A 14,547-nucleotide genomic window follows, 5' to 3' on the forward strand; every position below is an offset into this window, starting at 1 on the left:
CCCAGTAGTACATCGCCGTTCATCAGAGCTGTTGCTACGAGGGCCCCTAAAGAAATTTAACACCATTTTCGAAACAGTTCTGCCTCTTCACCTGCTTTTTTTCATTGGCCAGCTGCTATTACCTGCATTATTCTTTCTTTTTTTTTTTTCTGTCAACTGTGAAATTTCAGCCAGGTGCTTGTAAAAGTTCCATGGGGACTTGAGAGACAGTGCCACTGTCTCAAAAACAAATATGTTAAGAAAAAAAGCCTCCTAGGGGAGAAGAGGATAAAGTTGGCATGAATTTAATTTGTTTCAATGGCTTTATTGCCACCCTGTCCACATGATTGCTGCGACTGCTACGAGCTGCCACCTGCCAATTCTTTACCCTGCACTGTTCTTGTGCGCTACACTGTCTGGTTGCACATTCATGCCGCTGCCGCTGGCAAGCTTGCAGTGCGATTTCACTGCAACACATATTATTCCTTTGTATTTGGCATTACGACATTGCGGAACACATTGCCGTGAAATCTTACTTCCTTGAATAGATGGTGCAGCTTATGCATGCTAAATACAGTAGCATGCATGGTGCAAGTAGACGAAGGTTGAACTAGTGCTTTTATTTCATGGGAAAGCAACATGAATGTTTCATTGTAACCAGCTCTGTTCACATTTCAGCTCTCCGAAGCTGCCTGACAGGCTGTCTCGTCTTGCGAAGCACATTCTGACTCAGCAGAGGTGAGGCAATTCACATGCCTTGCATGTGAAAGGATTTTCAACACTACTATTTACATATATGGTGCATATATTGAGGTTCTTTGGTCTGATGGCAGTTACTATGGACAGTTTAATTATTTTCTAATTAACTTAGACCATATAGTAAATTTTAACATGACAAATTAAAGCTCAAGTTTTGTTGTTCAAATTTTTTATTGCTGTAGTTTCTAGAAAAAAAATAATTAAGCAGATCCCATACACTATCAGAATCAATGATGTGCAAAGCATTCTGCAGGTAGTTAGCTATCGAGCACCATTTGGGGTTGTGCCATGTGTTTTAAAATTGACCATGGTTTTTTTTGTCTACGTCAAGCAATTGCATGTAGTATGTCATGCAAGAATCTGTGTCACAACAGCAGCAAGCAGATGACGGCAGCGACGATGATAGTATGACAGTGATGGAATGACTACTGATTTTTCATGCTCTGGCGAAGAAGCATTACAACCTGTTTTGTTATGACTTGAGCTGATCACGAAAGTGGCACACTCTAACACAACGTGTCAAAGTTCTAGGAGCCATGAGGAAAGAAAGAATAAAACTGGCTCTCGCTCTCACTTTTGCTAATATGCGACGTGATGCTCCCGAAAGACAGTCATAAAATTTACTATCTCTCATGTGTCTTATTTCCAAGTCTGTGGCCAAAGTAAACTGGCACGTGCACATGTGCTATTGGGAGGTTTGGAATATGGGTCTAGAGCTTAGTGTGCCCCAACAAGTGACCACTTTGCGTTCACAGTCTGCCTCGCTGAGAAGGTGCCTTAGAATAGGGTTTCCAGCTTGCGTTACTGTCATGCGATTGCAGCACCCTTCCTGCATACGGAAGGAAAAATTAAAACTGTAATGCCAGAGAAAAAAAACATGAAATAATGCAATCTGTAATATTTTAGAGGATTAGAAGTATGCCTGACAGTTTATTATTTTCAATGAGGAGGTGGTGACACGTTTTTGATATTCGTGGCATTGTTGAGACGACGCAGAGCAAGTTTGGGATGTTTGGGGCATGCACACTATTTTTGAAATTTAGCATTAAGGGCATGCGAAAACCCGAACCCAAAGATACTGTTTGGATTCGGTGCATGCGCTGTGGCGAGACACTGATCGTTATGGGCCTCCTATCTTTTGGGGGCCTCTATTCTAAAACAAGCCTATTGCTCGTGCTATGGAGCATGACGCATGCACCAAGTCTCTATGAAAAGGTTCTGAACCACTTTTTATTGAAGTCGAGAAATGAAGTTGAAGTTAAATTAGACTATTTCAGAAATACTTTGCCGCAAGAAGTACCTCAACGCGTTCAGCTGAAGCGGAGTTATTGGCAATCAAACATCGTGTTAGCAGTGCTTCCGTTCCTTCTCCACTGACTTGCACTGCGAAGGCTACAGCGGAGTGGGCCATGCCTGCAATGCTCTGCCTCCTGAACATTGCCGTGGCACGCAGTTCAAATTTGATTTCGGATGTTCACATAGATGCCACTATTTTCGATTTTGGCACCTACGATGCGCCAGATGCGGTTGTGCTCGGCAAACCGCAATACGCTCAGCCAGCGGACTCATCACAGCACCCCACAGTGTCTGTGGCATCTACGCTGGGCAGCAGACCGCAGCCACATGCAACTACAGTGCATACGTGCAGCATTTGCTTTGTGCACGGCAGGGATTGAGTGCCTGCCCACACTCATATGCTCCAGTCTGGTCGTGCTACAGGATGTGGACTGGCTTTGTTCTGCACCAGCTTGACTGTCGGATAGTAGCCACATCAAGCTTGCACATTTTGAAGTGCCATCAATAGCTCAATACAAAGTGAAGTTTGCCAAGGCATCTAACCGGGAGTAGCCAGACAGGAGCGTGCGCTGGCAAGCGTGCATGTGGTCTCACCATGAGGTTACCATAGTTATAGGCTAGTTAAGTGTTCAAAACTAGTCGAAATTAGCGAAACCCGATGGCTATGACACTGATAGGCAGGGTGGCCAAAGTTGAATTCCTACACTAGTGGCAGCGGCAGAGCGTGAGCAGACGATAGTCGGCTTCTTCTGGAAGTGCGCAATTATTATCGAAATTTAAAACAGATTTTTGCTTACTTAAGCTTGTTTATTAAACTGTGTCACTAAATATACACAATAGCAGTAGCAGGAATAGCACTGATCCAAACACACTTCTTAAACATTTCCCAACCTTGAAAAAAAGAAGAAAGTTATAACAAATGTACTGGAAATCTCTTTTTGCTCAGTTTGTAGACCTTCTTTTTCTGAATAACATGGCACCATCATTTCAATTCAATAGGGTTCCCTTATTTCATGAATTGCGTAAAAAGATAAGTTGGAGAAGGCTTCACTGCATGGCCGTTTTGTCTTGCAAAAAAGCGTTTTGTAAGGCTTGATACACTATGAAAAAAGAGAACACGAAGGAAAAATAACCTAAACTTTGCAGAAACATGCACGGGTAATGGCTACTTTCACGCAGCTCCTAAAGCAGTTAGTAGGCTGTCTTTGCATGGTAGACTCATGAGCAGTGACAAGGTCCTCCGGACCATCCATAGAATAGTCATCATCAGACTCCTCAGAAGAGAACACACCGCTTTCCGTTTCCGAGCAAAACTCAACAGAGATGTGGTCTCATGAGGAGTCGTCAAAATACTTTATTTTACGCATGCTTTCATTGCCTCACTTCTTGGAGGCAGCCATGCTTTATGTGGAGGTGTCAGAGGGGGCAATATAATGAAAGGCGAGACACAAATGGCACAGCATGGACAAGCCTGGCCATCTAGTGTCAGGAATAGCAATTAGATGCAATAGGATGAGGATAGTCATCATAGGTTCAGTGTGTGACAATGTTTTGGTTATGACGACTATAGTCATTGGTTATATTGGTACAAAATTTCATGACGACTATACTCATCAGGAAGGTGAATGGTTAATTCATGTCATCTATTGGACAATAGTAGCCACGTATGGGAATCTGCTATATTACATGATAGAGTGTCCAAAGAAGAGTGAGGAGCAGGCTTCTGTTGAAAAGAGAGAATTTGAGAGAAAGAAAGAGAAAAGGTGACTTCATGCTCTGTCTATGAGCTCCATGTACCGTGCACGTATGCGAAACTTGGCTGGGATGTTCACAGCAGTGTATGCTATCTGGGGACTTTTTTTTTTTTTTTTCACCAAGCCCAAGGAGTGGTTTAGGACCCTTCAAGAGCTAGCTCGCATTGGCTCAAGGAAAGTGTTCATGTGACCATGGTCCAATGGTTAGAACATTGCGCTGTTATACTCAGGAGCCAAGGTTTGATCCCAACATTGAACACTTTAATTCTTCTTTATTGAAGGGTCCTGAGACATCGGCAGGCAGGAGCCTACCTACCGTAATGTGCTTGGGTTGAGCCGAGAAAGCATCGCTCTGAGCCCTTATTCAATCACTGCGCTAAGCAGCTCCATTGCAATGTATTCCATCACAAGACCTAGTAAACCCAGTCATACAGTTGAACAAATGTTTACATAAGCAATATTCAAGACAGCTCTTCACTTGATGGGCACTTCATATCTCGTTACGTATTGTACATTATGGAGTGCTATTTCACAGGCTTAATTGCACATTAGTTTACGCCCAGGTATCTCTATGTCTACCTTTATGCAAATATCTGGTGCAACAAGCAAGATTTTGCTCCCTTTACTGCTTTGTTTTGATGTTACTATGTAGTCCCTCCTTCACATGTTATAGGAGTTCTAAACCACTCCTCTGGCCTGGTGAAATATGGAGTCTGCGGATAGTATACGCTGTTGTGAACACCTCACCCAAATTTTGTAGTTGTGCTCAGAATGTGGAGCTGACAAGAAGAGCACAAAGTCACATATTTCTCAAACACTTTCTTTTCAAATGAGGCCTTCTCCTCACCTGTTTCGAAGCTGCTGGTGGCTTGCATATGCTATCATATACGAGATTCCCATAGGTGGCTGCTACATGATATGAGAGCAGCAGTGTTCTTAAACGAGAGAAGCCCAGGCAATCTTGAGCTTGTGCCTCTCCAGAGACCAGCAATGTGACTGCAGCACCGACAATTCCTCTTCACTACAGCTGATAAAACTGTGTTTAGATCAATCCTCTTCTTCCTACTGTTACTGCGTATATTTAGTGATGCAGTTTAATAAACAGGCTGAAGTAAGCAAAAAATTGCTTTCGAATTTCGGTAAGGATTACATACTTCTGGAAGAGGTCGACTGTCATCTGCTCACGCTTGGCCCACATAGAAGTTAACCTTTGGCCACCCTGCTTATCAGTGTTGCATCCACTTGGTCTTGCTAATTTTGATTACTTTTAAACACTCAACTGGCCTAGAACCACGTGAAACTTAAGATCAGACCACATGTACTCTTGCCAGCGCACACTCACTCCTGGCTGCTCCTGTCTAGACACCTTGGCATAGATTGCTTTGTATTGAGCTATTGACAGCGCTTCAACATGTGCAAGTTGCACGTGGCTATTATCTGTGGGTCAAGCTGCTGTAGAGCAAAGCCAGTCTGCACCACGGAATACGGCCAGGCTGGAGCACACAAGCTTGAGCGCACACTCCAGCCCCGTCATATACAAAGCAAATGTTGTTACTGCCATCTTCTGCATAGTATAGATACTGTGGCTGTCGCGGAGAGCTGTGACGAGCCCGCTCGCTGAGTGCACTGTGGCTTGCTGAGGACAACTGCATTTGGCGCATTGTGGGTGCCAATATTGCAAAGAGTGGCGTTTATATGTGAACATCCAAAATCAAATTTTAACTGCGCAACGCAGTGACATTCAGTAGGCGGAGCGTTGTGGGCACACCCTGCTCTGCCATAGCCTTCATAGTTCAAGGCATTGTAAAAGGAGCGGAAGCACCATGAAGTGTATCAAAGGTGATCTTTGATTGACAGTAATTCCGCTTCTGCTGAACGTATAGACATAGATTTATTGAAGTTGAGAAATGCTGGAGTCGAGAAAAGTGTTCCAGAGCCCCTTTAATAATGTGCAGCCAGCATTAAGTCGCGTGCACACAAAAATTTCTGTTGTTCAGATGCCATCTTGTGGAAGCAACTTGTCACAGTAGATGCCGACACTATTGTGAGAATGGAGTCCTTATAGGGACTGACAACCTATTTTTGATGGCACAACAAGTTCATCCTCAGAAGTGTTTATACATGCAGCAGTTACTTCCTAATGCATGTGGAAATCTTGTATGCAAAATATTTCAGTCCAAGCAATGTCTAAAAAATAGGAGTTCTGATGTCGGCAACCTTGAAAAGTAAGAGCAATGCTGGTAGCCAGGCTCGCAAACAGGGAAAGCAGAATGATGGGCAGCTGTCGCAGGAGTGAGTGCAACTTTTGTTAACCAGCTACATTTTGAGCTCTTCAAAGCCACTTCTGAAAACAAAAAGTCTGCTGCAATAAATTTCTGAATCTGCGGCTGCTGCAAATTTTAGTGCTAGCGGCAGTGCGGTGCCCTCTTTGGCCAAGGGCACAAGTTCTCACAGCGCCACTATGTTCTTCGAGATTGGGCTACAGCATGCGCTGTCCAATCATGGAGGCCATGGTGCCATTTTTCTACTTGTATAACAATAAAATATTTAGTTGTGCATTGTAAGTTACAGAAAAACTTATAATAGAAAAAAATTTATTGCATTTAAAACTAAAAAAAAGTTGGAAGTAGGCAAATATCAAATAGTCAGAATACAAATCGAATAGCTAGTAAGTATCGAATCGAAAATTTGAACGAAGGTGTGTGTGTGTGTGTGTACACGCACATATGTATGTATAGCATGAATATTTATTTCAGTGTAACGGCTCATTCCAAGGAAAACCACTGGTTGTATCATAAAAGATAAACTGCTACATGACTATACTGCAATAAACACTATATTACAGACTACAAGCAATAATAAGAGGTTGTTATGTACACTTCTGCCGTGAAATTGAAAACAAATCTTCCATTACCCATTTTGTTGCCGTATTGTTTCGAAAGCTTTTGTGGCTGTTTCAATTCTGATAATTCCCAATACTTTGCTTAGCAAACGGAGCACACTGTATCCCAACTCCAACACTTGGTTGTCATGAAGTATTTAGTTAGTTTTGATATTCAAAGATACCAAATAGTTAATGTGTGACATTCGATTCGTATTCAAGAATTCGAATATTTTCCCACCCCCTAAACAAAAGCCCAGGAGCCATGTACACCAATAGAAGGTCATGTAACAGGTCATCCTATTTGTCACGCTTTTGCCATGTGAGTGGGCCACAGGTAATTTTTTACAATTTGTTATGAATCAAAATATAAATCCTTGTTCAATGAGAACAGCGCTCGTTTCAGTCTACACAAGACACAATCTTTCAGTCAATGGGGCTATCTCGATTCATGTTCTGTGTGGTTGTATGTACCCTTAAAAATACAAATTCGGACAGAATGAATTTTTGTTCTTTCTGCAGTGTGATAGCTGACGATCCATCTTTTAGGGATATGTTGTATTTTGTTCTCTTGAGCCACACGTAATACATCTTCTGTCAGGCAATTAGTTGCAAATAAGTTCTTATCTTGATGTGGTGCTAAGAAGTCTGCTTTTCATGTGCCTGACTGTACTTCTTTTTTTCCCTGCGATTTCTCCTAAACTCCTGCACAAAAAGAACTTAGTGAACTTACAGGTGTGTTATGTATTGACAAATATTTTCAAGTGGTGGGGCCTGACTTTTCTCTTTCTTGTGCAGCTTTTACCCACTCTACCCACCATCTGAAGACGTGAATGTTGATCTATCTCACCTTTACGATAGTGGCCGTCTGACTGTGACTCCACACTTGCTTGTGCTGCCGTCTGATCTCAGAGGCTTTGCCAAGGCAAGTATGAAAGCACTATTATCATTTGTTCGCTATTTCTTTAGGGTATGGGGGCTTTTTAGTGATCATTTGCAGCACCTATAGCACAATTCTGCTGGTTCAGCTGGATTACTTTAGAAAGAGGACATCACTACACCTTAAATATAGAGTAAAATTGTGGGGTTTAATATCCCAAAGTTGCACAGTGTGCTATGAGGGAGTGGAGAGCTTCTGATTAATGTGAATCCAAAGCACGATGCACAAGTGTTTTTATATTCTGGCCTCCGTTGAAATGTGGCTGCTGTGGCTGGTAATCGAACCCTTGACCTGGTGCTGAGAAGCAGAATGCCATAGCAACAGAGCTACCACGGCAGCTATTATTGTGTATCAGATCACCAGCAATTAGCCAGCTCCTAAATGCACTACAGCCGACTCTCGGTACAACGGACCCTAATAATCCGACAAAATATGTCCATTTTATCCGAAGTCCATAATATCTGAAACACCTCACTTCCGAAAATGTGGTCGCGATGTGTAACAACAAGCAAAGGGTGAATGACGAATATTCAAAGTAAAAAAATAAATAAATAAATAAAAATAAAAAGGCGCAGTTTCGCTTGAAAAATGAAGCATCGATTGTGATAGCAAATTAGTAGACAGCTATGCCAAGTAAGGATAGTAGATTTATTGGCCGTGTAAAGTTGTTAACATTTGCTTGCTAACTAAATAAACAAGCATGGTGTCATGCGCGCGCATGTAAACATGAACACATCTCGCTCGATGACCATGGAAAGTTGCTGTCAAAACATTGGAGTGAGAAAGTACGGCAGCAACAGCAAGCGAATTGACCTTTGTGCTGTCTCTCGCTTCAACGCACACTAAACGTCAAAAGCACAGTGCATATGAAGCTATCGGCACTGGGTGCACTTTGTCCACATCGTAGATTGTTTTGAAGATAAGGTCCGCGCGAGCGAGTACTTTGTCCACATCATAGATCACTTTCAAGATACAGCGGCCGTGCCATAAGCAGCAGCCACTGAATTAGAACACCCTTCTCCCTTGCCTCACCCCCATGCCTCACGTGCGAAAGACGGCGTGCTTCTGCCCGCCTTCCTCCAGCCCTCGCATGTGCAATATGGAGCCACAGTCATCGACTGACTCTTGCAAGTCAGTTGCCAGCCCGTGTCGACACGGCAAAAGCCCATTTTAGACGGCCGATTTTGACAAAAATTGATGGTCCATTGTATTGTGGTCCACTAAAAGTGAACTTCGTTGCATTAATAAAATAAGTGGAGCAAACTAAGGTTGAAATATGGTCGGTTACGTCCGAAAGTGTTGTACACGGGTCCACTGTAATGAGCATACACTGCAATTTACTTTTTAATTATGTACAGTGTACGTGTTATGATGAATTGAAGCTGTGCAGCAATGAAATCTTGTGTTATTTACATCATAGACTGCTTATAATCTAAGTTGCTGGAGTCACGAATATCTGCACTATAAGTGGTACCACACTATGACCAAAACATTTTTCGAAGATTGCAAATGTGCAATACATGTGGACCAGGCAGCCACGCGTATCCGAGAATCGAAGCATGCAACCAGGATGTTTGCATCCGTGTAAATTTATGAACGTTGAAAGGTTAACCTCTGAGGCATGGCAGTTTTTGCATGATGCATATAAAGTAACACAGAAAAACGAAACCGTATAAAGGAATGTAAGTCGCCAAATAATTTTCCAAACCTGCTTGATTATTTGGAATTCCCTGCGGCACCGCCACCAGCATCACAGATCTAATGTAAAATGGCAACTGAAATTTTCTGTACCCTATGGTGCCTCGTTATTTCTCTGGACTGATACGCATGCGCATTGTCGAAAACATGGTGACCACTATCCAAGTTGCCGCCATTTGAGTGTTGCGTGTGCCACTGTGCCCTCATTTTCATTGTCGAGGTGGTTCCTTCACTTTCCGAGCGCCGTACAGCCACTGTGAAGCGTTTCTTTGAATTGGCACCAAACCCCAACTTTGGTCCCCAACTACTGACGAAGCAGCACTGTTAGGCCTAGCCTGCAAGGTTGTCGGGCGGCATCCCATCGCAGAAAGCTCACCCTTTCTGTTCGTATCTGTAGACAGTTAAATGGAGATCACACTCACAGGCTAAACAAGGGGCAACGTGGTTGAAGAGTAGTTTGGGTGGTTTGTGGGAGATCAGGTATTGTAAACATCTACCATGTTTGTATGTGCGCAGACTGGTAGGGACGTCAAAATAAGTGGACATAAAGCCTAAAAGTTCTGAATGGAATTTGCAGAACGCAGCTAAACTGACAGCATCATGGAGTTAATGTTGCATGCGTGATATCTGCACTCACGACACGGGTGAATGCGAAATGCACCCACAGCCCTGACTATCATGAATTTTCGAATAAGTATTACTTGCAGTAAAGCACAACATACAGCAAATTCTGGAAATTTTTTTTGTCGATGCTGGAGTTGTAAAACAGTGGGCTTCTTCGATTATGCAGTCTCAGGCAAACCATCCGCGACTTCCAGTCCGACTAGCTCTGACCAAAGGACATGTCACAGTTACGTTATCTAGCTGTCTGTGACTATCCGAGGTTTTACTCGAGAGCATCATAGCTTGTAGCTAGCACCACTACTCAGCGGATTCATTATCGTGGCCTCGGAGATGGTGCAGCCATGGAGGCAACGTTAGGGACACAACCATAATGCTTGCATAATAGAATCACAGTCTCAGTGCATAGAATGTGCTTGCAAAGTGCAGTTTACGTCGCGTTCTCACTCTTCATGCTACTTAACTGCTGTATTTAAGCTCTCCCATTGTTTGCAAAATTTAAGCAGAATTCCTATACAAACATAAGCAAAATCACAACTGTACCATGTCACTGTTCACGCAGACAGCGCCTGCCAATATTCTGAAAGCTCATGAGACTGTCTATGAAAGGCCTGACACATGTCTCAGACAAAGTGCCTGTACACCGTCTACTAATCCTGCACATCAAAAAGCAAGCACTCGAACTCAGCATCAGAAGAGATCAACAAATGTGAGCAGCAATTTGCAAAGCTCCTATTGTATACTATCTCAGCCAGCAGTAAGAAACATCCACATGTGCAATAGAATATGCTTCCTTACACACCGGTTGCACTCTCCTGGAAGGCGAAATCCACATGTTCACTACATGTACAGTAATGCCCATGCAGATTTCGCAAAATACATAAAGAAAAGCAAGCACGTGCACTTGATCGCTCCGATTGTCTCTGAAAAAAAACATGAAGACTAAAGCTGCAGAATTACATGGCTCATGCAAAGCTTGCATAATGGCATACCAAGCAGCACTGTAAGAGACATGTTAGCCGAGTGCACAATATTTGCAGTCTGGAACACGCAAAGTATGCATATTTGTGTATTTACTTTCTACAGACAAAACTAGAGCCAATGAGTGAGGACGTATTCGGTACAAAATGTGCACCTCTGACAAGTGGCTGGCTTCTGGAATGTAGGCTTCCCCGTCACCTAGGCAACCTACATGCCCGTGGTGCGCATACGTACAACATGCTCTACCATGGCTTGTTTGTTTGCTCCACATCTTCTCCTCCTCATTCCCTTTGGCCTCCCCACTCTGCACTTCATGGTTGCACTTCATGGTTGGCACACCTCGTTGAGAAATGCGCTCACTGCCTCGCTTGCCTGGAGGATTTTCCGGCAGCTGCATTAAACCGGTATTTGGTCTCATGTGGCTGTACTATAAGCAGTGTGCGTACATGTGGAGTTCTATGGAAGGGTAAACGGTAGCCAGAAAGGACTGCATTATAGCCAGTTCTGCACTACAGGTGGTTACGTTATAAGTGGTCTGAGCTGTAGCAGAGATTCGGGGGACTAGCACTATTTTCGAGATCCATCCCCAAATCTACCAAGTGGCATAAACTGATATATTGGAACGCTTATTTTTCCCCCCAACAGGCTATTTCTTTAACTGAAGGCTGCTTGCTAAACGAATACGATGGACCACCCACCGTATATACTCAACTGTGTATAATTATTGTGGAGGAATTTGAGTGGTGATGTCGCTCGCGACGTGATCTCAGATGGAGAGACTTTGGTAGTGCTTTGCCGTGATGCACACTTTCTTGCTCTGTGGAGACAGAGACAGCAGACGCTGCGCACCAATTTTGGTTTTCCAATCTGTGCGAGTTGTCGCATTTTCACATTTAGCATGCTAAGCTCGATGAAGTTGTGTAACCTAGCTGTTCCTGCTGTGCAAGGGCAACCTGCCCTTTGCTGGTAAATTTGCAAGGAAAAGAAAGCTTGCAAATAATGTATTACAGTTAAACCTCAATCTAGCAAAGTCAGTAAAATCGGCAATTTGCTTCATAATATCGAAATTTCGTTCTATTGAAGTTCGACCTTTTATGCAAATAAGATCTATTTTTATTACACGAAAAGGGATTGCAGAACTTTCTGAATTATCAAGCAATCGAAAAAAGCAACCTTGATTGAGATAACAATTCGTTTTGATAAATTTGCGAGTGGCGACGAATGATACAATACTGTTACATGCCGCAGATGTTGATGATTATTTCTCAGCGGTACAAGTTGAACGAAGCCAGCCACGTTTTCGCGTGCACTCCGCCCTCCCCCCCCCGGCTGCTAGCTTCGCCGGCACTGGGAAGTCGCTATCAGGAAAAGCATCGGCAGTGGAGACTGAACGCTTCGTCTGCCTCTCGCTCCAACGGGTCACCGAAACTTGCCATTACGCAACATACAATATTAAACGCGCGATAAGACAGCTTGCGGGGTGCCACGTCGTCTTCGCACGCCCACTCTTTGCACACGCGGCAGATTTAAAGCAGAGTGCGTGGCTGCGTATGCGCTCAGCTGAACTTACAACCATGCACGGCGGAGAGGTGCGCTAGTAATCAAGGCATGTGCCAACTTAACCCCTGCCCCCTCGCGCGCGCTTGATCGCATTAGCGCAAGCTCGCTCTCCTCCCCCACGTTCCCTTTGCTTGCGTGGGAAGGCGGCATCCATGAAGCCACATTCCTGTCCGACCCTTGCACACTTTCACTCGCACAGTGCACATGGCACGATAGGATCTTATCGTACTTGGACTTCATATAGAACATGATGCGGCTACTTCAGCGGTCACTCATGTCGCGCGTTAAGCGATTTGAAAGGTGCGTCTTTGAGCAGCCACTTGTAATTCGATCATTTGACCATCTGCATCCGCGGAAGTTTCCATTTATTGTCTTGGCAATCCTTTGCAGCGGCAGTGAAATTTTGTTATATTAAAATCGCATACAAGCACATTTTGTTATATTGAGCTTCTAAATACATGATGTTCTATGGAATGAAAAGGTAAATGCTTCGTTATATCAAGAATTTTGTTATATAAAACTGTGTTATTTGATGTTTGACTATATTGTGTTTTGTCATTGTTTTTATTAAGTTAAAGAGAACAATTAAACTGTAAGGTTTAATGTCTCAATGCAACTTGCATGCTACGAAAGGCACTGTAGTGGGATTAATTTAAACCACCTTGCATTCATGAATGTGCACCCAAATCCAAGTATATAAGCATTTATTTATTCATTTGCATTGAACCCCACTGGAATGCAGGTGCCACGGACAATGATCAAAGCCAAGGCCTTGTACTCGGCAATACACCCGGACAAATGTGCATGAGAAATTTAGTAAAATGTAGTCTGTAAATACTACTGCGCAAATAGTTAAGTTCTATATGTATTGTAGTTTATGACAGCACGAAAACTTCAACTTAACACAATTGCTCAGCATGGGATAATAAAATAAACGTGCACAGATCTGCTTTTTTTATAAGCAGGAAGTCATTAAAAATAGGGGAAAACACTTCACTGCGACACCTGTTGGTTAGTTACAGAAAAAAAAATAATAATCCATAGTCTCATTGCCCATCTTTTGTGACGTTGCTTTGCAGGACGTGGATGGCTGTATTTGCGTGAACCCCGAGCACCTGACAAAAGGTGTCGTTGGAGGATGTTTTGCCCGGGTTGTGGTGAATCCAGTGGATCCAGAGATGTACACCGGGAGCATGGCTGCCAAGACTACAGTTGAAGTAATCCGGATATGAAATCGATGTACCGATTTTTTTACAGTCGGCTTCCGTCAATTCGACCCTGGCGGAACCGACGAAATTGATTGAATTATGCGGCGGGTCGAATTAAACAAAATGCAGAAAAAAGCACTCTAACACCACTTATTTTGCAGTATTTGCTCGAGCTTAACACGCCTGAGAATCAAGCGCTCTCAAACTTTCTATGTGTCTGATGTAAAAAAACTAACGTATAAATGACTCTAGGTCCTAATTGAAGTAAAAATCTAACGTACACCCAATCTTTTAGTGGCAGCGGTTGGTTTCCTAAAGTCATCTTTGCCGCAATACAGCCACGTTATGCGGTAAAGCGTACGAACATCGCGCAGGCAATTTGCGTCCCAATTTCAATGGAAAACAAAAGGCGCCCGTTAGGATCGGGTAAATAACATAATCATACATTGTGAGCTACCGTTATAGCTTAAGAATTATCCTAGGGCAGTCCGAAAATAGTCATTTTTGACGGGAAATGACGTGTGTTCGACAAATTCACTGTCCCCTAATCTCTGCAGAAACACCGCTACTAAAGGAGTTGTTATTGGGGTCACCATATGGGTCGGGTGCAAGCGTATGGACTGGTCAAGTTCGAATTATCTGGCGAATACCAATTTTAGGATCGAAATAATGAGCGTTTGAGCCAATCAAAATGCACGGGCGCCAGCTGGTATTGAATCAGGTAACTGCAAGATCGAATTAACCGGTATCAAAGTAACGGAGGCCTATTGTATTTTGCTTATTAAAATGAATTTGTATTTTTACATAAAACATTTAAGCACTTTCGTTGAAACTTTTGAAAGTCGGTCGACTGAAGGTCACACTACTAGT

At 43.2% G+C, this 14,547-nt stretch overlaps 1 protein-coding gene across 1 annotated transcript in view; it reads left to right on the plus strand.

Moving 5' to 3' along the window:
* Nucleotides 1–13,826, plus strand: part of PolA2 (DNA polymerase alpha subunit B) — a 34,143-nt gene extending 20,317 nt beyond the window's left edge. Inside the window, exons 15-17 of the mRNA XM_070535652.1 lie at nucleotides 658–717; nucleotides 7,468–7,594; nucleotides 13,549–13,826. Of these exons, the coding sequence (XP_070391753.1) occupies nucleotides 658–717; nucleotides 7,468–7,594; nucleotides 13,549–13,701 (340 nt within the window). The 3' untranslated portion in view covers nucleotides 13,702–13,826. The remainder of the gene's footprint in view (nucleotides 1–657; nucleotides 718–7,467; nucleotides 7,595–13,548) is intronic.
* Nucleotides 13,827–14,547: the final 721 nt, after the last annotated feature.

Source organism: Dermacentor albipictus, chromosome 3, assembly GCF_038994185.2.
Source record: "Dermacentor albipictus isolate Rhodes 1998 colony chromosome 3, USDA_Dalb.pri_finalv2, whole genome shotgun sequence".
Classification (NCBI taxonomy): domain Eukaryota; kingdom Metazoa; phylum Arthropoda; class Arachnida; order Ixodida; family Ixodidae; genus Dermacentor; species Dermacentor albipictus.